Source organism: Pocillopora verrucosa, chromosome 14 (assembly GCF_036669915.1).
Source record: "Pocillopora verrucosa isolate sample1 chromosome 14, ASM3666991v2, whole genome shotgun sequence".
Taxonomy (NCBI): domain Eukaryota; kingdom Metazoa; phylum Cnidaria; class Anthozoa; order Scleractinia; family Pocilloporidae; genus Pocillopora; species Pocillopora verrucosa.
The window spans coordinates 2567975-2594608 of record NC_089325.1 but is presented as its reverse complement, the minus strand read 5'-3'; the positions used below and the strand labels follow the sequence as shown (position 1 = coordinate 2594608).

The 26634-nt window shown below is 36.8% G+C and overlaps 1 protein-coding gene and 1 pseudogene across 4 annotated transcripts in view; one reads left to right on the top strand and one right to left on the bottom strand.

The window, feature by feature from the left end:
* Positions 1-2063: 2063 nt before the first annotated feature.
* Positions 2064-6817, bottom strand: LOC131784402 (beta-galactosidase pseudogene; annotated as a pseudogene).
* Positions 6818-11395: 4578 nt separating this feature from the next.
* The window catches only part of LOC131784379 (serine/threonine-protein kinase DCLK1), a 31463-nt gene continuing 16224 nt past the window's right edge, over positions 11396-26634 (top strand). Inside the window, exons 1-10 of one of the 4 annotated variants that reach the window (XM_059101182.2) lie at positions 11398-11639; positions 11781-12463; positions 15968-16067; positions 21326-21433; positions 21974-22024; positions 22627-22676; positions 23285-23306; positions 23569-23609; positions 23771-23808; positions 24501-24541. In XM_059101182.2, the coding sequence (XP_058957165.2) occupies positions 11801-12463; positions 15968-16067; positions 21326-21433; positions 21974-22024; positions 22627-22676; positions 23285-23306; positions 23569-23609; positions 23771-23808; positions 24501-24541 (1114 nt within the window). In that variant the 5' untranslated portion in view covers positions 11398-11639; positions 11781-11800. Of the gene's footprint in view, positions 11640-11780; positions 12464-15967; positions 16068-21325; positions 21434-21973; positions 22025-22626; positions 22677-23284; positions 23307-23568; positions 23610-23770; positions 23809-24500; positions 24542-26634 lie in introns of all 4 variants that reach the window. The other 3 variants (XM_059101186.2, XM_059101187.2, XM_059101183.2) reach the window with 3 other exon arrangements.

Genomic DNA, 26634 nt, shown 5'->3' with positions numbered 1-26634 from the left:
GATTAAATCATTTTACATCTCGTCTCATCAAAGGAGCCTTACTCGACAAATGTCCTATTTTTTTTCTAGAGACAATCAATTATTTTGATAAAGAACCGTTCTAAATTCTTTTTTACCAGGTTTCCTTCATGAAACAAAGACCGAAATCCGTATTAAGTGGGCCGTTTCCAGAACAGAGAGCTATAAAGGCAAAAGAGGTTGCTCACGAGCCATGGTTGGCTAACCCCAATTTCACTAATGCCATTCTACTTTCCGTATCTCAACACTCCGTCCCTTCCCTTTCCTTCTCTCGCCTTCCAATCAAACAATAGTTGTTAACAGTAATCCCTGCAAGTATGATCAGGTCAATTCAAACGCTCGCTCAAAAGTATTTTCGGCGGAACTGATACAATCCACTTGTTATTTCAAAGATATTTTCGGTGGAAAGGTCAACAGAAGTCGAATGTTCTCGGAAATCAGCTTAAATGGAACCCCTAAACCAATTTTAAGATTAACTCTTTGGCTCAAAGCATGTGACTTCTATCCTAGATGCTTTACCTTTACAAATTTCCGACCAGTGTCACATCTGTCTTTCGATCTTCGTATTTCTCTTTTTTTCTCTCTATTTTTGTGTCGTGGTTGTTTTAAAAAAGTGAGTCCTACATTTCGATTCACTTCTTAATCCTTTCACTCCCAAAATCTTGAGTTAGTGTCTGCCTTACAACTCTCGTTTTATTATTTAGAAGAATTTTGTATTGGATCAAACATTCATCCCCTAATAGATGTTCTTCTTTATTCTCATCACCTGTCTCCTCCATTGTTAGGAGAAATTCTGTGTTGGTCATTCTTGGGAGTGAAAGGGTTTACCAGAGGTTATAAACTGTTTGTATCTCTTGCACTTTGACGTCGTTGTCCACAGCAGACTTCCAGTGAACTTACCGACCTCATGTTTTGTCCTCAGCGTTAATATGAACAGTACAAGAAACGTTAAGACATATGCATACAACAGCATATTGATAAAATCAGTTTTTATGTAATTTTATGAATGTACCATACAATGCCAATAAGTTCATGAATTAAGATTAAATCATTCATTAGTCTACGATTGATAGACGGATAAATTTACTAATTGACTGATTAAATAAAGATCCAATTGACTGATTGACTGATTGAATGATTGACTGACTGACTGATTGACTGATTGACTGATTGATTGACTGATTGACTGTTTGACTGATTGACTGTTTGACTGATTGACTGATTGACTGATTGACTGATTGACTGATTGACTGATTGGTTGACTGATTGACTGTTTGACTGATTGACTGTTTGACTGATTGAATGTTTGAATGATTGACTGATTGACTGATTGACTGATTGACTGATTGACTGATTGGTTGACTGATTGACTGTTTGACTGATTGACTGATTGACTGATTGACTGATTGATTGACTGATTGACTGTTCGACTGATTGACTGTTTGACTGATTGACTGATTGACTGATTGACTGATTGACTGTTTGACTGATTGAATGTTTGAATGATTGACTGATTGACTGATTGACTGATTGGTTGACTGATTGACTGTTTGACTGATTGACTTTTTGACTGATTGACTGATTGACTGATTGACTGATTGACTGATTGACTGATTGGTTGACTGATTGACTGTTTGACTGATTGAATGTTTGAATGATTAACTGATTGACTGATTAAATGATTGACTGATTGAATGATTGAATGATTGAATGATTGAATGATTGAATGATTGAATGATTGAATGATTGAATGATTGAATGATTGAATGATTGAATGATTGAATGATTGAATGATTGAATGATTGAATGATTGAATGATTGAATGATTGAATGATTGAATGATTGAATGATTGAATGATTGAATGATTGAATGATTGAATGATTGACTGTTTGACTGATTGAATGATTGACTGATTGACCAATTGACTGACTGACTGACGGACTGATTGATTGACTGATTAACTGACTGATTAACTGATTGATTAACTGATTGACTGATGGACTGATGGACGAATTGACTAATTGACTGATTGACTCCTTGACTGACTGATTGACTGATTGACTAGTTGCCTGGTTGACTGATTGACTGATTGGCTGATTGGCTGATTGACTAGTTTCCTGGTTGACTGATTGGCAGATTGACTGGTTGCCTGTTGGAGTGGTCGACTGATTGAATAAAGGGGGTAAGTTTCTAAAGAAACTTTGGTGCTGCGTCGGTGGGAGAGTATAACAGGGTAATTTAGAATTATCAACTGAGTTGATAACGTAAATTGGCCCCCGTAAAGAGTTTCAAAGTTGGAGTTTCAAGCGTTAGCCCGGCCTTCGTCAAAGCGAATGACGAAGGGCTGACGCTCTGACAAAGGGTTAACGCATCAACTTTGAAACTTTTTACGTGGACCGATTTACGATAACAACTCAGTTGATAATGTTTAATTACCCTGGTCGACGGGTTGACTGATAGACTAACTTCTGATTGGTTAATATAAATGCAGTTTTTAAAGTAATTCAGTGTAGAAGAGGGCTACTTCAGTGCAAAGAAGTAAAAAACCAGACTGAACAATTCTTTGAACTGTTTAGCCGGACTTTGAACTTTTTTGCACCTTAAAGATGTGAATATATCATTGTATTATTGTTTTGATCGTACGCAGTTGTTTTGACCGAACGCACAAGTTTAAATAAATTATTTTTGCACTTGATGCGCGCGCTTTGCTTCTGCTTAATTGTGATAAGCTATCCCATCTATATTGTTAAAACGTAATCACATGATTTTTCTCGTGCAATTTGGAATAAATAAGCACTCTTAAATTTTTTTAAAGACTACAAATTGCACTCACCCTACGGGCTCGTGCAGTTTTTTTAGTCTTTGATGAAATTTACTCGTGCTTATTTATTTCAAATTGCACTCGAAATCATGTGATTACCTATACATATATCTTCATTATCCCTGATATAAGAACACCTCTATTTTTCTTGTCCCAGTGACGATACACTTTTATCAAAGCGAAAAAGTTTAATGTTTTAAATACTCATCCATAGTCCTGTTCCTTAACCAATGGGATGCACAGGCCCATTAATGGAAGGTGTTGCCACAAATTCAACAAAACAGGTCGTGGTATTGTGGTGAGGGGTGTAGCATGGGTCGCCATCCAATTCAAGTAACACCACACTTATAGTCTGCCTATTCATCGAGAGCACGTTTGCCGGCACAAACAGCGTCTGCTGTGGACCAACGACAGGCCAGTACCGACCTAAGTTGAAGCCATTGACAAAGGCTTGTCCTTTAGACCACCCTGGTACTTTGAGAAATGTATCGTGTACATCGTTTGCGAGGGAATTGAGTGGAATTTCGCCATGGAAGAAAGCAGGTGCGAAGATGTCACTTGATGATGCATGATAAATGTTTTTGTGCCCCTCTCGAGGTAGTTGAGAAAGTTCCTTTGAAACAACATTGTCCAGATTTATGGGATACATCTGCCAGTTTTTTATCAAAGTTTTATTGATTGTGACATTTCCAAAAATTCCTTTAGGATCGACCATCGTGGGACCTGCATTGATTCTGCCTTCATTCTCGACCAGGATGTCTAATTGGAGCTGGCTTCCAACGACAAGTTTCACATGAGCCTGACTGAAGCTTCGAAACATGGTTACTTGGCGTACTTTTCCCACGTAGATAATTGCCCTGTCGCGGACCAAGCTTGAAATGGTTAAGCGAACAGTTGATCGCGAGAAAATTTTGGGGATCATTGTTCTGTAAAGAACAAATCCGTAGTTCTGTCCTATCTGCTCCATGGTCAAAGGAAAAGTGGTATTTACGGGTCCATTGGGAGCAGAAAGCTCGTGTACGACATCCAGGAATGAAAACATTCTGGTCATTTGCACCTTGCCATAAGCAAACTTTGTCGTGTTAGCTGGGATGGGAACGATTGGGATTTTCTCATATTTAGATATTATCTCCCGTAGGACGTGGAATTTTGTGCCGGTATCACCAGCTTCTGTCAAAGGTGCATCATAATCGTAACTGGTTGGGATAGGTTTGTACGAAAGCAAATTCATGTTTGCACCACTCATAAAACCGAAATTAGTACCTCCCTCATACATGTAAAAGTTGACAGAAGCGTTCATAGACAGGATCTTGTCAAGAGATTTTGCGACAAACGCAGCGTCCTTAACTTGGTGCTTTTCCCCCCAGTAGTCAATCCAACCGGTGTAAAACTCTGTATTCACCAGTGGTCCCTTAGGAGCAAATTTGCGCTGGAGTGCAAAAGCGCTTTCAGGGTCCTTTTCCGGTCCAAAATCAATGGTTGGATATAGAGAGGGTATGGTGCCACAGTTGAAGAGGAAATGAAAAGCACTATCAACTGTGAAGAGAATCACATCGTCGCCTAAGTGTTTGCGAAACAGTAGCTCTAAGTGCCTCATGTAGTCGTGGTCACAAACGAAGAAACTGCCGTATTCATTCTCAACTTGGACTGATATAATAGGCCCTCCATTCACGTACAACAGTGGCTGCAGTTTTGGAAGCACAACGGACATCCACGAGTCTACAGCATCGAGAAAACGCTTGTCCTTAGTCGACCGTACGCGAATATTTGGGTCCTTCAACAGCCAAGCTGGAAATCCTCCAAAATCCAATTCTGCGCAGATGTATGGACCAGCTCTTACGATTACAAGGAGTCCGAGACTGTTTGCAAGCTCAATAAAACTCACCAGGTCAGCATTTCCTTCAAAATTGTACTGCCCCTGAACTGGTTCGTGAATATTCCAAGTAACGTAAGTCTGAACAGTATTCAAACCGCCTGCTTTCATCTTCATGAGTCGATCTTTCCAGTAGAAACGTGGAACACGAACGTAATGAAAGCTTCCAGAAATGTAACGAAATGGCTCGCCATCCTTCAGGAAGCAATCGTTTTCGTAGTCGATGGTAAAAGATTTTGAATGAATGTGCTGCAAAGCACAAAGGAAGGCCAAGAAGAAAAGCAAAAAGTCTCCAGCTCTCATTTTCTCAGGCTTAGAATGAGTTAAAAATTATGATGATCTTTACTTATTTTATCAGTTGTTTTCCTCATGATCTTTGTGTCGCGTGACAATCACTGGATTTTGATCACATGTCTAGATATTTGTTAAAGTTGCGAAATAATAAGTCGATGATGACTGATAAACTGGATAGTTCCATTCTGCTTGGTGTTTGATTTAATTGTCAGGAGAGAGTTACGAAGAAAGAGTTTCTGAAATCAAGCGAACCTTACGACCTCCTCCGCAATATACAGGTAGCCGAGCTAAGCCACGAACTCGATAGAATATTGGACAAAATGAACAGGAAATTTCGATTGCCATGCACTTTCTTTATTTATTGATGATGAAAGGCACTATCTTACAACATTCTGTGACGAGCAAATAACTTTTACTCCAGATGGAAAGCATCTAATTATATTTTTAGCAAGCTGGAACGACTCCAAAATTGTAAAAATAAACAATATGTGAAAGGAGTTATTGAGGGGAATAACAAAGGTTAAACGCGACCAAATTGAACAGTCTAGACTTTGTTTTTTAAGAATCACATGCCTTGGCGTTGCTTCTTTCAACGTCTTACTTTCCCTCGTGGTACCTGCCCTGCAAAGAATAGGTATGATTCTTTTTTAACGTATTTCGGGCGGGCGGAAGTAAGTGCGAGGCGAACACGAAGGGCCAGCTTCACGCAAGGGTGTAACTCTCTTTCTGTCGCGCGTGACTCGTCACGTGCATATGCCTTAGGCTTTCCTTCAATTTCGGACAAATGAGAAAGAAAAATAATCGCCTCAACGAAAAAGGAAAGAACGGCAATTTTCTAGGAGATCTTCACAACATTTACCAGCCACATTGCTGCCCTTCGCTCTCACGTCGCACTGGATGAAAAAAGACCTCTGCGAAGATTGGTAAACAGAAAAAGAAACAGTGACGTGTGAGATATCTAAAGTAATCTTAACTGAGAGATGACCTGAGTCAAAAGCTCCAGGCCAGGTGCGCATTATGACATAAATGGACGCCTGAATGACATTTGCCTAGTGATATCTGAAGTAATCTAACCGGTCCCAACCCTCCTTTCACCTGCAGCCGAGGAGTGACTTGACCGGAAGAAGTGAACGCATTCGCAGCCTGTGTCTGCCATTCCTAGTCCCAACTTCTCTCCGCTTCCTTCCTCAAGAGACAGTTTCATGCCACAATAGACTACAGCTGTTGATTTACATTTTCCTCTCTCTCACTCTTTCTTTTTCCTTTTTCACTCACGATCACACATGGTCCTCCATCAGTGCGCGATAGTTTTCGTCCGAGTTTTCTCGGTTATTATGATATGTCTAGCACAAAAAGGTTTTATATTTTCCATTTAAACGTTGTAAGGACGACGAAATGTGCCGCCAAGATTGTTCAAAACTACCTTACTTAGCTGGCGTTTTTCAGGCGCTTGGTGAAAAGAAAGGACGGCGGACTCGGCAATAACGGACAGCGGAGCTACAAGTTTGCCCCAAAGCTCTTGCGGTACTCGTTCTCGTGACTCCGCCGTTCGGTGCTCTTATCTTAAGCACACTTTAAACCCACAGGCAACGCTGTCTGCTTGGCATATCTTTCAATCAAACTGTTAGGTGTTTCCACACACGGATCTTTAGAATGACGACTCGTGAATTCAAAGTTTTTTTAAGTAAGAAAGACGATTTAGTTCAATAAATTCACTTCTAAAGGGCGTCACTTTGCCTAATAAATCGTTTACTGAATATCGAAAAGACGGCTTATGCTCGAAACCCCTCAGTCTGGATGGAAAGAGCCTTTTAACAGCCGCACCTAAAATCAATCTTCACTCATATCGGGGATCATAAGTACACACTTCTCTATAATAACACATTTAGACAGTCAGGCGTCTTTCTCCTAAAGACAAGAGATCAATTCAGCTGCAAACACAAAAGCTTTTGGGCTTTCTCCAATTAATTTACATTTTTTTCATCTTCACAATGAAAATCATAGGAAAAAAATTAAAGAAACCTACTCGACTCTTCACAGAGTGGTGCAAAGCTCACTTTATTGGACTTTTGTTTTAGCCACGGAGACATCGCATGACCCAGGTTTTTGCGAGTAGGTTCAATCATGTCCAAGAAACCAGTCCGATCGACAAATTTTGTTTTCAGTCTTTTGCAAGTTGAAGACATCTGTTGCCTTAATATATAGCTTTCATCACGATCATCAAAGAAACTCTGAAGATGCCCTCAGAGAAAATAAAAATTAAAGATAAGGGTCATTGAAACGAAAATGCTTTTCAGCCCACTTTTGTTCTCTTTAATGAAGAAAAGGCAAGTGGAAAAAAAAAACACAAGAGATTGACCGTTAGTTATCGTCTCGGGGGAGGAGTGGGGGGAGCAGGAGAATTTTGTTCATGTCAAGATAAAATTTAAGGCCCTGTAATATTTTCATGACCCCCCCTCCCCCCATTGGTGGTCAATTGGCATAAATTTTATTTAGCCCTCCCCCCATCCCGCTATACTCTGTTGGCGACCGTTGATGCACTAAAAAACCATGTGATTCCCCAAAATCCTCCACCCCATACCCCCTCGGGCGACAAATAATGACTGCCCCTAAAGAAAAACTACTTATGTTTCATTCCCTGTATCGCTGGCTTTTGTTTTGTATTATTATCATTTTTTTTGTTTTTCATCTTTCAAGCACAGAGCAGAAGAAGACTTGCATGCCGCACTTACAGCAAGACTAAGAGACATCGATCGACGTGTATAAGTAACTTTAGGGGAAGGGGTTTATTTTTATTAAAGATGTTTGGCTTACAGGCGGTTTTGCCTCCGAGGTCTTAAAAACCCTGGCTCAGTTCCAGAAAAATTATGATTATTCCTCTACCCTGTGTGAGGCAAAAAGTCTTAATGAGTTTCGTGTGCAGACTTTGTGGAGCCAAATATGGTATATTAAGAAGTAACTTGGAATTGATTGTTTTTAAAAGCGACTCTAACGGATAAATGCATATCCTATGTAAGTAACACAAGAACTTTTGGAAAGGAGGTAACGCTGAAGAATTAAATGAAGAAGTGGTTCCCAGTAGTAATTGGGCATCTAAGAGTATAGTATTCATTTTGAGTGTCATTATAGTTCTCACTCATAAAACTTTTACATTTTTTTTTTCGTAACGTTGGACAATGAGAAATTAAGGAAGAAGCTTATCAAGGAAATTTCTCCCAGGTGCAAGTCTACACTTCATGTAGAGCTTCAACCCGAATAAAATGAAACTTTCTAATCACGAGAGATCATCAAAACAAAATTTTATCTGATTATGTGGAGTAATTTTTGTCAAAATTCTTGATCTTCATTGGTTACGAGTCCGAGAAAATATATGTGATGATAGACCAAAGGACATTTACATTACAAATAATTCAACGTGAGTGTTAATGACTTTGGTTTTCCACTCTCAAGGTGTGGGTCATAACAATACTCAAAGCGCAATAAGTTTCAACATTATAAATTTTTTAGGTCGTCCGATGTAAATTTAATCAAACCATAATGTTAGGGATGGATTTTCAAGACATACCAAGCTTAAGACTTTGCAACGGTTAAAGACAAAAGGTTAAATGTTTTCAATTGTCAAATTTGAATAATTATGGTACTTCAGTTTTGGGAATCGTGCGTAATGCTGCCTACTCATTGAGAACTGTGCGCCGTTCTTGTATTAAAAACAATTCGCTTCACGCCGTGAACCAAGCAGTGTTCTAGCTATAGCTAGCATTTAAAGTACTTTACCATGCTTTCAAAACCGTATAGATGAGAACTTTTCGATAAAAAGATATTTTTATTATCAAAACAGAACATGGAATTCATCTTTTCCAAGTTCCCGACTCCTTGCCCAAATTTGAACAAAACTGTCATGAGAAAAAAAAAAAAGCTTCTCTTCTCAATTAAATTTAGCCGGCGTCAGCTCATGAAAAACTACCAATTGACGCCAAGCCGAAATTTTGTGTTCATTAAGACGAAAATTTGAATTACTAATCAATCAGGCACAAAACATTACACATGTTCTACACCTGCTGAATTTTAATGAGAACATTATCCCCACAGCATTTCTGATGAAAGCCTTAGAATCCTTTCCCGGTTAAACAAATTGAAACGGCAAAGGAGATTAAGTGGTACCGCTAGCATCTAAGGTTGCTCCAGGGCAGTAAACAATAGCTAGTCAGTAGTTTTAATAAACTCTCGCAGCATGTTTGGCAATGTTTACGAAGTTCTTTATGTTATTTGTTCACTCATTCAATAGCAACACTTACCGGTGTGCTTAGAGCTAAACCCTTGTTTGCTGTTACACACAATAGCTGGCTAGTCCCGGAAAAAACATACTTTTCGCCAAAATTTCATTTTTTAATTACCAAAATAAGATCTTTTCGTTCCCCCACCCAAGAAAAAGGTTTACACGTCCCGCCTGAATGATTGTAGCGCGCTCAGCTCTGAATGGTCAAAAAGGTGGACGGGATCATAGCGGAGACCCTCAGAGTATCATGCAGTTTCTGCCATAAAATTGATATCTTGCTGGATATGTACCCCAGGCATGTGTCATTTGCCTCGACAATATGGCCCATAAATTTTTTATCAGGAAAATATCACGATATATCTTGATCGATATCACTCTGATTTGCTTATCTGCAGACGACAACGCCTTTATTCACGACTCCAACTTATTTCAGTCGCTTTATTACAGTTTTTGTTGTCGTTGATAAACACTGTTAGGATGTGTAGCCTATTTGAAAAGGCGAATAAATTTCCGTGTTTTTCCAGAAAATTTGGTAGTTTGAAAGCAGTCAGATACACGACCCTTGTGGTGATGTACGAGAAATTGAACTTTTCAACAATGGGATTGCATTCTTGTTTACCCTCCTAGGGAGCTAAGAACAAGATGCCATATTCGCCCCTCCCGATAATCGCGCAAATTTAACATATTAATAAACTACGGAAGTGCGCGAGACAGTTTCAGTATCTTAATAAGCTTACCAGGTTTAAATATTTCGATTTGTGAAAAACGCGTTTTTGCGAAAAATCGAGATGAGATGCCTCCAGATTTTTAAAAATAAATTCAAACTGAGGTGGAAGTCAGCTACTTCACGGGAAACCTCAACACCCCCTATGGAAACCTCTATGAAAATTTTCTGTCAAGACAACGGAAAAACTATTTATTCAACCGATCATATGTTTTTTTTTCAAATCAATCGCTCTTTTTTGCGAAAAAAAATTGAATACAAACACAAAATCAAGCGGATAATCGTATCGCTTTTGTACATAGTTTTGCCAAAGCGAAAAGATCCAGATTAACATCATTTACTTTCCCTGGCGCTCGGCAGCCTAGATTTTTTTTTCTTATTTTCAAATCATTAAGTTATTGAATTATTTGTTCTTCCCCTCAGGGATATCGAGTCTCGAGGAAGATATCTGACGGTAAACACAAATGCAAGTTGCCTTACAAGGGTTTTCATTTTATCATCAATTAATTTTCCTATGCAAAGATTTGGGTTGATTTCATAAACACAATTTTTTCGACGTATGCCTGTGTTTTCCTCTGTAATGATTCCAAATAAGCTTCAAGTCCATTAAGAAGCCAGCGAATTCCTTTTAAGGACATGTTTCAGTGCTCAATATGAACAGTTCCAGAATGAAATTTGGCATGCGGCTTCGAAATTGACTAAGCAATGCCAGCTGCAACGGACGTGAGGCGATTAAACTGAAAAGAAAAATCTTTGGTTCGAAGTGAAATATGTGTTTTCTTTACGCGAATGACAAGTGGCTGTTAACTGGGGCAAGTAAATTTCTCGGTTTTTTTCGTTATGTGACAGAAAAAGCGCGAAGAAGAATCATTTTCTACCCGCGAATTCTTGTGGTTTCTTTGAGAGCAAACAGGTCTTTCAATTATGGGGTTACATGAATAAGACGTGACATCATTTTATAGAGGCAAGACCAAAAACTCTACGGTGGTCGGTCCTTTTAAAATTCTCGCAAACTAATGAATCCAGAATACAAATCGATAATTTTATCGCGTCGATCGAGACAAAGAGTAGCTTCATCACATGAAAAGTGATATCCGATGAATGAATCCATATTATACTTTTCAATAATTCATACAAAATCATTTCAAACAAAGGTGACTCGATAGCATCGAATTTACATTAAACTATCAACCGCGAGATATAGATTTTCAAAGCAAGTAATCGGTAAAGAAGAAAAGCAGTTTTTTTTCTAGAAAATTGAGGTGAAAAACTCAATTTTTCTGGTTTTCAGACGGTAAATCTGTGACAGGAAATACGGGTACTTGTTGGATGCAAGATCTCATTTTGATTGGCTATAATTTTCTTTTATTGTTACATCGTTTGGTAAGCCAATCAGAAGGCGGCACTTCATGGCCAGGACAAGTCAAAATATTATTCGCGGTTGTCAGGTTTACAGTGGATGGTCGTAATTTCTTTTAGTGCAGGTGCATTTCGGCCCTCACCAGTTCAGAATAGAATATGAGGCTATTATTTTTGTTTCCTTGGACAGAGTTTTAGCCCTAAACGCATTAGCAAACTGATAAAGAGCCAGTGGGTGCCAAGCGGAAAGGAACAATCGGGCGCCGGCCGAATGTAAGTAACTCCCTGTTCTGCGGTGGCGTTTTTGTCCCTCGCTTTACTCAGATTGAAAACCGCTTATTTATAAGGTCACGTCGAAGAATCTTAGTCATAGACGACGTGAATAATTAAACGTTTCTCCTTCTCTTTTTCCAGTTGCGTTGAAACGTTCAATAATGGAGAATGGAATGATGAACGGAGACCATGATCGATCCCGCTCTCCTTCTCCCGGCCTCGTTCGATCAAACTCTCGAAACGCGTCTTCTAAAGAAATAAACCGAACATCGTTGCTGAGAAGAAACCAAAGTCTTAGCGCGAAACAAATTCGCTTTTACCGGAATGGAGATCGATTTTTTTGTGGGCTTAAACTGGCTGTATCGCCCGAACGGTATAAAGAATTCGACGCTTTACTGGCCGAGCTTTCAAACAAGCTGGAACTTTCCACAGGGGCTGTGCGCTATATTTTCAACGCCGAAACGGGCCAAATGATCACAGATGTAAACGAACTACAATACGGCGCTAGTTATGTTTGCTCTTCGACCAATGTATTCAAAGAAGTCGATGCTGGCTATGGAAACATGAAACCGTCGTGGTCGCTCGCTCACCACAAGAAAGAAGCGCCACCAACATCATCGTCAGTTCATCTGATCGACGGTACTCGCGATTTCATCAAACCGAAATTGGTGACAGTAATAAAGAACGGAAAACCCCCACAGAAGAAAGTCACCATGCTACTAAACGCGAAAACAGCAATTAACCTAGAGCAAGTTTTGGATCATTTGTCCTCCAAGGGAACACTTGGCAAAGTGGACAAGTTGCATACAGTTGATGGTAAACAGGTAAGGGATTTTGATCTGCCATTTATTTCGCTTGCTTCATTCAATGCGTCGAGAGGCATTCGTTTTATGGTTGTCATTAATAATTTATCATTGGTTTTGGGCTAGAAGCCTTTGTTCGTGATATTACTTCACCAAAAATGTTTAGAATCCGTTAGGCTGCCCGACATGCTAAAATAAGAGGCATCCGTGAGATTTTCGTGCGCGTCTGTTGTGTGTATAATAAGCTCGTGTCGAAATTTGTAAACTACAGTGAGAGGCGGCTAAAAAGCCGACTAAGTCGCTGGCAGATATTTTCAGCACGTAGATTACAGCGTTTCAAACAGATTTATATTTTGAAGCTATCACAGAAAGTTTATTTTGGGGCAAGCGATTTCAATTCAATCGTGTACGCTTATAAACTTGAAACCTTGGGGGTTGCATTGAAATGGAAAAAAAGTTGTAAATTGCGCCCTGTTGTATTGACAGCGTTTCGCTGATCAACTCTGTTGTTTGTTTCTCTAGATCGCCGTTGTAGTTTTAAGTAAAACGAAAGTATTCTATTCATTGTCTTTAATTTCTTTCATTTTCTCTCGATACAATCCCGTGGGTACGATTTGTTCCATTAAATTCAAAGTGCTTACAATTTGAGTCGCTTCTCGCCACGTGGATCGTTCTTTTCATTATTTATACCCTTCGTGTGGGCAATTTTCACACTTCCGCCCATGAAGTTAGGGATTTCAGATTGTTGGAGCGATCTATCCTTTGCAAATGCTGACCGCTATGATGTGGTTTTTTGTTGAAATTCTGCTCTCTCGATCTCTTGTTTGTATTTTTCAGAAATATTTTATGGCTCGCCAAAACAAAATATATTCATGCTTTCTAATCACTCAAAACCTTTCATTGTTTGATTACAGTTTGTCTGCGGAATATTCTAATTGACCCCGAGAATTTGAAATGTTGTTACCTGTTCCCCGGTTGAAGCGTTTAGAATTTCGTCTGAAACTGAAACCTAGCTATTTCGTATTACTTTCATTATTGAAAGGTAATTTATTTGCTTCATTTACACGTTGGTCTCGCAATAAATTCCCTGGTGCTACGTGTTCGGATAAATTGAAGTTTCCTTCCTGTTTTATTTTCCTGAAAGCATCCCCAAGATTTTGTCATTTTTTGATCCATGCACCTTTTTATCTCCTTAAAAATGTCATATCTAAAGGCGTATTTTTACATAATTCGTCTTAGGTAATTACTTCGGAATGCTGTTTGCATTCCCTTATCAAGATGTGTTTTAGTAAATATTGGTTTTTATTGTACTGTTGTAGGGGGTGTCTTGTTCTAAAAGAATGAAACAAAAATAGCATCATAGTCAATTGCAAATTATAAATAAGAAAGAAGTAGCAAGATTTTGGGGTTTTTTTTTTGCATGGAAATCAACATTCATTAATCAGTTCTAGGAAAACTTCTTGTGATTTGATATTCAAAAGGTAAAGAATTGATTTGGATATGCCCCATTAGAATTGACAAGTGGATTTATTGTGTTTGTGTTTATTGCTGGTCTCTTGACAAAATTGCGGTGTAACAAGAATGTATAAAGAGATTGGTGAACTTCTAAAAAAATTTGTCAATGCAGCTATTATTCTTCTCAAACAATGCCATTTCAAAGGAATCTGACCATTAAATTACCCCTGCTTGGTTGTTGATGAAAGTGGAATGATTCTGAAAATGAAATGTTGGTAGAAGAAAGCAAAAATGTTGTTACTTATTTATGCTTTCAATTGAGTTCCGTTCATTTTTTTAGCTTTGTTGAGAATTTAGGTGCTCGTCAGGATTAAGTTGATTGTTTTCATTGCTTCTCTGGGAAGCTATTTATCCAGATATTCAAGTGAAGAAACATTTGTTGCTTTTGAGTGAAGATAATATTGATTGATGCTAACAGTGTATCAGAGTGAATATTTATGTGATCAGATAAAGGATCATTTTGGCTGTGCTCTCTACCTTGGTCTTCATCTTTTATAAGTTGTAACTGCAAAGTATGTGCAGTATGTTGCAACATGCAACTGTTGCTCAGCATGAATGGTGTCGTTTTTGTTTTTGTGGGAGAGGATGATAATTTTAGACCAAGATATTTAGCCATTGACCATCACACAGACATAATGTCTCATGGATTACTCCTACTGGATAAGTTTTTGGTTAGGTTGGATTTAGATTAAGCAGATGAAAATTGCATCATGTTTCTCAGCCATAATTTCTCAAATAAGGATTAAGATCAACTCCTGAGACTATGACAACAATCAAATATGATTTGAGATGAATGACCCACTCAAAAAACTAAGATGAATTGAAGCCTGTGAAAATTGGGAAATTTCCCTATCAGGGATCAATGTAGTTAAGGACTTAAAGCTGTTTCCTTGTCAGAAACTCAAAAGTGTGTTTCAGTGAATATAATTGATGCCGCAGTTAATAATCAGTAGTCTATACAAGCAAGATTATTTTTTTCACTTTATGTTGGCTAGGAGTTGAACTTAAGTCTTTGGTTTATGAACCACATCCGGTTCTCTTGGCTCGCATCTGAACATCTCAAAGATGACCTGTTTTGATTTATTTATACATTTGAAAGGTTTTTAATGTAAGCCTGGTTTTTTAACTCTTAAGTGTAAAGGTCAAAAGCAGTATTTTTGACACTGTTATTATTATTAGTAAGAGGATGAACCTATTTTCCTGGATTGGCCTTTTTTCGCTTCTCAGTTAATTATAGATCATCTTGCCTCTTGTTTTTTCTGAGGTTGAATGGAGGGTTCTGTTTTCCTGCTAGAGTATTGTTCAACACTCTCAGGAATACACCCATGGTAGACATGCAATTTAGTACTCCAGGAGTGGTGCCAATTTTCACTCCTGTTAATTCAGATAGGAAGGCGGCAGTGATAACCTATGATTTTTTTATGGCTTCAATTTATTTTTTGCATGCAATTACAGTCTAAAACTTTCCTTTCTGTGTTATTTTGTGAGCTTTGTTTTAAATAAGGGTTTTGGGTTAAGGGATTTTCTCATGATCATTTTTTTTTCTCTCTTTGGTCACCAATATCACAATACTGAGATTGTTTGTTAGGAACAAAGTGTCTGAAATGGCTTTGCTAGAGGAAAGGCAAAATTGTCTAAGTAATTCCATGTAAATTTTCACAGTTGTGTGTTGGTAATTATTTCCTGTCCTTGTCAGACTTGCCTTCTATTGAAAGGGTGTTGGCTGTCAAAAAAAAAAGAAAAATGAATTTGAAATTTAATTTTTTAATATGCCAGCTGCAGTCATCTACTCAGTGATATTTTCTTAATGTAATAACAAACATTTAGGCATCAATATCGCAAATACAAATATGTTTGAGTTGATTGTTGGTCTGTGCAGGGTAGCAGAATTCTGTTTTCCTGCCAAAGAGGAAAGGAGAAGCCTTTTGAAAGTAACTGGAATAGCATGGACCTCCAATTATGAAACTGAAAAAAAAAAATTAAATGATATTCTGTTTCTTCTCATTGTAGATTAGGGAACTGAGACACCTGTTTGGTGATGACACAATGTTTGTTGCCCTCCAAAGTAATGAAAAGTTCCCAGATGAAGGATTTGATGTTGATGTGCAAAGTAAGTTGTGTAAAAATAGGTACATATTTGTTAGTGTTGTAGAGTGAAGCCATGTTATTGAAAAAGAAACAAGAAAAATCTGATAACAGTGGCCAGTGAAGATTCTTAAAAAGCCTTGGTGATGGCAAAACATTATTTTAATACGTCACTTGTTCAATTTCTGAAGAGGAACTGTGTAGAGAGAGTGTGAGATTCAAAAAAGAATGTAGACTGAAGTCTAAAATGATGATCCTCAAGTACCAAAAAGTTACTCGTGTCATCAAAAATGTGTGGCTATGGCTTGTGGTGAATACTCTTGTAATGATGTATAATCAATTGCCTTACGATGTAGTCAGCAATCTATATCAAAGTTACTTCATGGTGAGACAAAAAAAAAACTTTATCACCAAAAATAATTACATAGGTGTAGATATATTTGTACTTACTAAAATGTAAAGTGCACTTAGCATTCTTGTGTGTAAGGAATTTTTGTACAGTAGATATGTCTGCAAATTGGCTAGAAAGGGCCATTGTGAGGATGTAACACAACTGGGAGAAGCACTGGCTTCACATGGGATTATCAATCAGAGAGTCTTGTTGAATCCCAATTTTTGGACAGGACACTAAGTTCTTGTGGTGTTGCTCTCCTCCCAGCAGTATATATGGATACCAAAGCCAAAAATGCAAGGAGAGGGGGTCCTTGCATTGAAATATTGTTCCAACTAGGAGTAGACATGTATTCACTGATTACTTTATAAACCAGGAATAAGCACCTGCAGTTATGGGTCACTTGGCTTTTAGTGTTTAACATACTTTAACCTTTTAACTCCCAGAAGTGATTAACATTTAACTTCTCCCTAAAATATCCATTCACTATCCAGCAAACGGGTAATGAAAGTACTCAGACTTATCAGGTTAAAGTTGTTACCTTGATTTAACACCAAATTCTTGTAACTAATTTATAAGGAAATGTGAGGCAGCTGGAGGGGAGAATCAACAATCAGATCTGAGAGTTAAAGGGTTAAGGCCGTCGACTATTGGCTCTCGTGTAAGCGAGGCAAAAATGAGCAACAATCAGCAATAATGCATGCACCTTGTCTTTGCATTCTCTCCACAAATGGCAGTGGCTGACAAAGGCAACTGCACCATATGCACTCTCTTCTATCACTGAGATATCATCACAAAACAGGCTCAAAGCAGGTCAGGAAATAGGAACTCGTTAAAACCCAAATTCAAGCCAAAAAAAATGCACTTGTTTTTGTACTCGCTTATACGATGGCAAACACCTTGCATTTATTTTCCTTGGAAAAGTCATTAAAACGCCTTGGTTTGTTTTAATCCCAGGCTTCCGCCCACGTTGGCGTCATGCACCAGTCACAGAATTTTATTCTTATATTCCTGGCCTGCGACCTGAGCCCCCACCTCCAGAAAAGAAGTTCACAGTTCACTTGCACTGTATCTTAGCAGCATCCATGTCAAATTTAACTACACCAAGGCCAGTACCTGTAAGAACGAGGTCTGTTTCACCTCGACCCACTTACACTAGAAAGTCTTACACACCATCCCCAAAACCAACACCAAAGTTATCAGGAAGTTTTGAGGCTCGCAGACCAAAGTCTGCTATTGGGGTTCCATCTGAGTTTTCACGTAAGCCTCTGACGCCTACTCCAGTGAAAGGAAGTACATCTCTAAGACCAGCAAAGAAGCATACCGGCTCAGATAAGCCTGCTCCCATAAAACCAAAAGCGGGTTCTGACAAACCAGTAGCTATAAGAGGAAGGCCAAGAAATGCAGAGAGGCCCCCGATGCCTTTTCAACGCAACCTATCTCCAGAAAGCTCTGATTCTGAAGATGATACTGGTCGCAATGGTTACTACATTTACATTTACAATGAAAAGATGAACAAGAGTCAAGGGCATAATGAAGGAAAGCCAACTGCATCGGTGAGGCCAATGAAGTTTTCCAGGGAAGAGAAGGATGCAGATGAGATTGAGCCAAAGGATCCTTCAGTCAAATTAGACCTGAAACCTATGATGTTGAACATATCACCTGCTGACTCTCTGGAAACAGTCTTGGCTTGATGTGCTTCACAATATTTTTCCTTCTAAATAAGATTTCACTTTGCCATCTCACATTGAAACTGGGTTGGACTTTTATTGGTCAGTGCTTGTTTTTGCACTGTCCACTATTTGCTTGATTGATGAGTACAAATGCTTTCACTTTTGAGAATATTTTACTCATGTATTTCATAACATGACAACCCTAGTTTTAACTTGCATCAATCATCAAAATAGATCAGTTAAAAAAGAAACACATTACTTCTGCGGGTTAAAAAGGTCACTCTAGACCAGTATGGTTGAAGGTGTATTTTAATCCTTTTTTTTGTGTGGGGTTTTCAGTTTTTAATTGATCAAAGTTTTGAAACTTATTTAATCAAAATATTACATAATACTCACTTGTGAGTAAAAGTAACCATAGTATTGTATATATATTACAAGTAAATTTTAAAAGTAGGTTATTTAACCAAAGTATTACCAGATAGTTTCAATTTTATCAGCACAGAAAAATTTTCATTTTTAATGTTATATTACACACAAAGTTTATTTGAAATTTTTTAGTCACCATATAGTAGACAATCATAGTATCATATATATCTAGCCTTTCACTAGAGATGCAGGTCATTTTTTGTGTAGTGGGTTTTATTTATTTTAAGTTTCTTTTATTTTTATTATTTATTCACGCTCATTGTGAAGAATTTTAATGAGACTTGGACAATTTCCCCTACAGTATCAGGTAGGGGAGAGTTTCACAAGTACAAGGTAAAAGATCTATTGATATTTACCCCTCCAAACATCCTTCTGGATGGGTCAGAAATAATATGAAGGAAAAGAAGCAATTACTGCTGGTAGAGGCAGTACCAAATTTTATCCTTTTTTGTAGATCTTGATTCAAGAAGGTGCACTGATTTTTCTTTAATTGATTATGGTACAGTTCAGAAGTAATCCGAACTTTTGTAGTGCTTTGAAAACCAAGCACTTTGAAATTCCTACTGTAATTTAGGAACACCTGTTTTGACTTTTAAGTATACTTGTACAGGCTTTCTTGTAAGAAAAGTCTATTGCGGTGTTTACTTCAACATATGGTATTTTCATTCATGTGAAGGTGTGGATGAAGTAATTCATTCCCAATTTCATCAAAAATCTTAAGGCTGGACTTTCATTTGATCGACACTTTGAAAAGTGTATTCCACTCAATCACAACCAGTCTGTTATATTTTTGGCAGAATTATTCGTCAAATCAAATAGTGTATTATCCTTTTAGTCAAGGATTCTCTTATTTTTAGCATGGTTATCCAAATATACACAATATTATTGATAAATGAGTATTTTTGATAGCAATATTTTTTCTTAAGTATCATCATATTATCAAAATTATCTTCTCGCTGATACAAGTTATGTCAGTTTTTAAAGTTACAAAACCATGTAAAGGCACTTGGAACTTGCTGCCAATAATAAGTCAACTGGAATCTATTTATCTGAAGTACTGCATGTCCATTATGGCTCTCAAGAAAAAGTGTAATAAGTGTTATCTTCCATAATTAAATCTCAGTAAAGAAAGTAAATTTTATTATAAGCTTATTACGTAAGTGCAAATTGAATTAGACAAAGTATTGTTAAAGTTAAAGTTCCTATTACTATATAAATATTATATCTAAATGTGTTATGCTATATTTAACTGAGAGAGACAAAATGTAAGGGGTTACAGAATTTAAAAGCATCAATGGCATTTTTAAGTTGAATTTTAAAACATTGGTAATCTTAATAATAGTAATACATTTAATAACAGTTATGTTGAAGGGCTTTCGCCTATCAAAGGACATACAAATATTGAGTAGCCTATAGGGAATTTCTAGATAGATTGTTGTGTTTGTTATTTATCAAGTTTACAGTAATGTTAATAAGGTTGGTGAATTTTAAAGGTTTTAGTCTGGAAAAAGAGTTAGGAAAATTTCTAAATTGGACAGTGAATAAGAAATGACTCATAGAAATTTATTCAAGGAGAGAATGCAATGGGCAAGGGCATATACTTTTTTATAACTAATAAATTTAGAGTTTTGAACTATTTTTAGAGTCTGAGAAGGTATTTGGAAAATTGTGCTAAAAGTGTTTGTAATGGAATATAAATTGGATAGGAAAGTAAATTCCTATTGCTTGGGAAGGGAAATGGAATTGTAGAATATAAGTGTTATGGTATGTTACAGGACATTGCACTATAATGGTATTGTTTTTTATTATTCAAAGTCATGTCATGTTACACTCAAGACATTTTTAGTAATAAAATGAATCTGTTCGTTTTATTGAAGTTGTTTCATAAATGGATTACTGTTAGCAATTTTCCTTTGAGTGTTAAAAGCAATCAGGGATGGCATTGTATTTGCTCAACTGTGATTTATGGATCTAGACTGTGGATTTAGTGGTCTGGTTCATGTTGAAATATCATAGCAACTTCTCTAGATTAAAAAAAAAAGTGAAGTAATATGTTTTTGAAGCATTCAAGTGGCTTTTTATGTGAGAGCTCACTTGTGTTTGGGTAGCTTAAAGCTACCAGTTGTATTTATGTCTTGTAGGATGATTACTAGAGAATTCTATGCTAGCTACATAATTGTTATCCCAACTATTTTTTAAGTGGTGAGGTTAAACTTTTAAGGCCAAGTGTCCCATTACTTCCTGTGCTTATGGGTGGTTTTGCCCAGTGTGACATGATCAGAAGTATGTCTCAGACACTTCTATGGAATGCTAGTTTATCACTGTGAACCTGCAGCTGAGCTTTCTGTCAAGTTTTCTGTTTCAGTTTTCTCCCATCCATTTATACATCTGGTTAACCTTTAACTCCCATGAGTGACCTAGAGAGAATTTCTCCTTACAGTGTTGTTTGGCAGACAAGTGATGAGAATAAAGAAAAATATCAATTAGGGGATTATAAGTCAACCCAATACCAATTCCTTCCAACTAATATCACAAGAACTGTATGGCAGACAGTAAGGAGAATTACTAACGAGATCTTGGAAGCTAAGGGGTTAAAGAGGGAGTAAAGGTTCCCTCTTTGGAATACTGTACAATGACAGGGCTAGGTCGTGAACTCAAACCCATGATCAAACTGGCTAAAGTGTTTCTTGCATGTTATAAGAGCCATCTTATTTCTTTTGGTGCAAAAATACACTGCTCTTTGCTTGAGTTCTTAAAACTGACCACAGTATGTCATACACTTTTTGTTTTTAGGTTATAAGATTACTCCATATAGAGATCTCAAGAGGCCTGCTGGCCTGAAAAGGTCATCTTCACTACGAACCCCACGTGGAAGGCGAGACAGTGGCTCTAATGATACTGGTATGTAGAGCAACGACAGTTCCATGAACCCATTAAACTATAGTGTCATAACACTGTCAACAAGATAACTTTAAAGAATAAAATAAATTGTTATGGCCTTTAGAACAAAGTCCTCTAATTAAATAAAAAGAATTTTTTGAAAGTTATTGCGGAGAATTTTAAAATGATTTGCAGTATGACAACAGCAGTTTTGTGCTAATTGTTTCAATGTTTGACCAAAGATCAACTAAGACAAAAGCATTTTAAATGTTTAGGAATAAATTTTTAAACTGAATGTGCTAGAGGTCCACCAGGTGGAGAAAGAAATTGATACATAAGAGAGTAAATAGAAGTGAGTTGGCAATACTATCATAATCAATTTGGCTCATTAATTATGTTGTAAAACATCAAAGGTAAAATATGTATTAAATTGTTTATACAAAAAGTATAATCATTAATAAGTAGAATTTGGTATAATAATCTGATTATAAAATCTCCTTCCGAAAGCCAAAAAGTTGGCAGTGAGCAGTAACAAGAATTTGTAATGTTAAATATTTTCAGGCGGTAGCCACACTCCCTCTCGTGATCGTCAGGTGCGACGGTCCGCATCAGGTAAAATTGACATATTGCTATATTGTTAGTCAGTTCTAAATTTTCTACAATTGTGAAATAAACATTCCATTGTCTTAAAATGAGTTAAGAAACAAATCTCAATAGTTCATGGTGTTCAAAACAAGAGAAAAAGAAAAAACTTAATTTAGGTAGTTGTGAGTAAATTTTGCTGCTTTACTGCTTTACTTGTAATTGAGGAAATCTGCACATATATATAATATAATATGATATATAAATTTAAAGCCAGATGTTTTCTTTCAGTAACATCTTTACACTAAAAAGTCTTTCTTGATTATAAAAAGGAAAACGTGTAACCTTGGAGTTCTGATTTTTGAAAGTGGATGTACTGTATTTGTTTCTGGTTAAAATAGCTTATAATGAAAGCTTTAAGTAGCCTGTATGCTATCATGGCAAAAATGATGTGTTAAATGTGAATACTGTCCACTGAGGCATGGTTTCAGTAACTGGAACTTAGACGTGATGCCAAAAACTAAGATAATGCATTACTGCAAATGAAAATATTGATCGTTGCAGTCTCAGGCTGCAGATGTGCTTGTGCAATCTCTTCATGTCTTGTAAGTTTAATTTTAATTCCTATTTAGTTAAGAGTGCTGGTAAAGAACGAGGAATGAGTCCTGGACCACCAGCTAGGGTAAGAGTAATATTAGTTGGTTTACCTAGAGCACTAAGCAATCAATTTCTGGTACTGTGTTAAAAATAATGTAAATTAAACCTTTAACTGGAGAGCAAGTACAGTAAAGTTGTAATACATAGACAAATTTAACCCTTTAATCCCCATGAGTGACCAAGACAGAATTTCTCTTTACAATATCAATACAACATCAATACAACATCAAGCAGATAAGCAATGAGACTTAAGAACAATATCAATCAGGGGATTATTAGTTGATCCAGTGCCAAATTCTCAGAACTAACATCACAAGAATTATATGGCAGATTTTAAGGAGAATTAGTAATGAGATCTTGGGAGTTTAAGGGTTAAAACAGGCTCCTATGGGGTACAGTATTTTAGTGGGTGTCTTTCTTTGAGTTCAAAGGAAACTTGTCACAAATAGCACTTATAAACTTCATGGCCACATGATCAGAGCAAGGGCAGGATTTCAGTGCGTTTATTTCTTTGAGTTCAAAAGAAACTCTTGACAAATAGCACATATGAAATATTTCATCTGTTAACTTGTGATTGACACTGCAGTAAAGCCAATTAAGTGGTGACAATATTTTAATTTATTTCTGATACAGGTGAATGGACACAGCCCAAGAGGTGTGTTGGCTACTTATTTGTTATTAAAATCCCTTTTAAACATGATTGATATGCTGTGTTTCTTTTGTGAAGATAACTGATGGTGTTCAGAATGAAGAAAAGATAGTCAAGAAAAAACATATATTGCTGAATGTAATACCAAAGTCTTACCACTAGTATGCAGAGAAAGTATGATTATCTAGATAGAAATAGTAAATAAGTCCTCTCCATGTACTGAAACAACCTTTTCATAATTACTAAACGAAAAATCTTCTTTAAACAGCAACTAGTGCCAAGTCTCCTAATGGATCTTCTGGAAGAAGGGTTAGTGAATTTTTTTTGTTTTCTTTTTTTGTTTTGGCTTCTTGTGTTTAGCAACTTAAGTTACAGTATCTTAAGTAAGCAGTGATTTTTCCCCACCTCAATTTATTTACAAGTGAGTGTCATAGTTACAATATTGGTTTGTATGCTTTTTTCTTTTGCAGACTCCAAACAGTTCTTATGCCCACCCTAATGAGGAACTGTAAGTCTATGCAAGTGGAAAATTATATTTGGACTTAACTATGTCATCTGGTGTAGGACTGATTCATTGTGAAGTGCACCTTTTAATGTGTTGTCAAACTTTCATTAGTTGAGTGTGAAAAGTGGGAGCTTTTCAGATTGCTTGTGATCTTCGACATGTCACATTTTCATCCTTGGTATGGTAAATGTGTAAATTTCTCTTACAATTACAATATGTTTTTAAGGAGGTAGGTAATGAGAATTGATATGATTATCAACCAGAGGAAATTGCCCACATAGGAAACCTTATTCTCAGCATAAGTTATAGAGAAATGTAAAGTCACATGTTGCAAGAAAGTGTTGTTCTCAGTTTGTGGGGGTGAAAGGTTTTAGATCACTATTTTGGGCCATTTTCAATGTCATGAAGTGGGACTTGTGGTTGCTCAGTGATTGTTATACAAGACTCAGACCTGGATGGGTCATTTTGACTTCATTTTCAATAAATTGTGACATGAAGCCTTCAAATGAAGAGGATATGGTTCTCAAAGCAGTCAGTACATGCAATATTGATATCTTGCGATTCACTTCAAGTCTGAGTAATTTTTAAGTTGGCAATCATTTAGTAGCTTCAATCAATTACTTCCAAACTTAACTGTTGATTTTATTGATGAAGACACTCTTTGGATAACAGGAAATGATGTTTGTTTGAAACAGGTACCCAGCTCATGTCTTTGAGAAGGAATCACCCGATTCAGGTGAGATTATTTTGTGAAACACTTAAAATTTATCCAAGATCATGCCTGCTTTGACTGAAATACAGACATCCAGAGGGGTTTGAGTACTTCAGATTCAAGTCCATACTTATATGAGTAGCTGAAGCAACTTGATGAATTTGTGCTGGTCACAATTTCACATACTCAATGTAATTCTGAATGAAAATATTTGATCCTTCTCCTTGTCTGTATTTTTAAAAAAAATTCTCAGCTTAAAGCTAACTATATGCCAATAAACACTTTTAAAATTTAATAAACAATATAAAAAGTGGTTGGAAAAAATTAATCCATTTTAAAGCTTAAGGTTTGCCTGTCACACAATCAAAGCTGCCAGCTTCCATTAATATTAAATTCTGATTTGTAGGTCCTTACTTACTGTAAATATATTGTTAAAAATTGCAACTTTCTGTCTGAGTTGAAGATTTGTCACCCTGAGATTAAAAAAAAAACATAAAAGAATATAAAGTGATCTTTTAAGCCTTTCTGTCTTGAACTATGGAAAGATGTAGAATTGGGCCTATCAATTTGGATGGTGATTATGGAATGAAAAGGAACAAGAGTGATACTTAGTAAATTTTCATACTATACACAGCTTGGAGGAAGGGAGCTCCGAAGAAAGTCATTAGGAAACCTAAAACAAAGACAAACCCTCCGTCAAGTGACAAGTTTTATTCAACTGTATGGCTCAGTGATTATGAATCAGAGCCAGATAAGAAGTTAGAACTAATGGGAAATAGGGGTACAATCGCATTAAGTAGCCATGCCACCACGCCCTACAGTAGCCGGCCCACATCACCCCTCAGTAGCCAGGCATCTTCTCCATTTAGTAGTCGACCAAACACTCCTTCACTTTTTTCAAAGTTTGAAGATGAAGATTCAGGCTTACATTCTGAAATTGATAAATCATACGATGAAGCAATTGGGCTTAGGAAGAAACTTCATAGAACATTAAGTTTACCAGATGCTGAGCTCAATCAGCTTTGTGCTAAAGACCTTCAAGATCGTTTCACAACTCTACAATTAGAACAAGAGAATAGAGAATTGAAAAAACTTACTGTTGAATTACAAGCAGCCTTAGAAAAACTAGAGGAAAGAGTAAACTGTTTACGGAGTATTGAACATGACAGTCTAGATGAGGCGTCATCATTGGCAGAAACTCACCCACACATAAGTGAAATTCACATAGATTCAAAAGTCTCTGTAGAAAATTATCATTACGATCACAAGATTCCCCAGTCTAATGAACTACCACAAACACTCAGAAAGAGATCAAAAAGTGATGCAGATTTGCTTTTGAGGAGAAAAAATAAATCAAAAGATACCACAACCTGTTGTGTGAGCTAGTCAAAAGAAGGAAGTGAAGTTATTCATGTGTCGATAATTTGAATACTTGTTTTTGTAGAAAATTGTCCCATATTTCAATTGTGACAAAACAATAGGTGCCTCTGGAATTGAATTGCTAGAGGAAAATATTAGATACCTATCAACCTTTCTGTCTTTTTGAAGACTCAAGGATGTAGTTTTATTTTCATTTCCCTTTTTTGATCTAGACCAATTTTTAACTGACTAATTTTCCTACAATACCTCGCAGCTGAACGAATTATGAAACTGCTTTCACCCGAGCACCCATCAATTCCACATTGCTGTGTATTGTTTGACAAGAAGCATGGAGACCAAAGTGAATGGAAGCTTTTCAAGGAATTTCTTTCTGGCACTGAGATACAGTAGAATGCTTAAACTGTTTGTTTATGCTTATTGACAACCAAATATTACAGCATGAAACACTAGGATTTCTCTATCAAAGCGTTAGAGTTAAAATTTCAAACAAACAAGTTTATTATTCCTCATAGCTTATGTAACAAACATTCATCTTTGTGCATGAATTGGTTTAAGCTAATAATTAATTGGTATGGTATAATCTCTGATAGCTATAATTGGCATGATTTTGGATGAAGTCTGAATCTTCTCATGACTCTGAAGAGTGAAAATTTTTAACAATTATTTGTTTATCATTTAGATTCCCTTCTTGTCACACAATAGAGAAAGTGTTAATTTAACACTTCCTCTGCTTACAC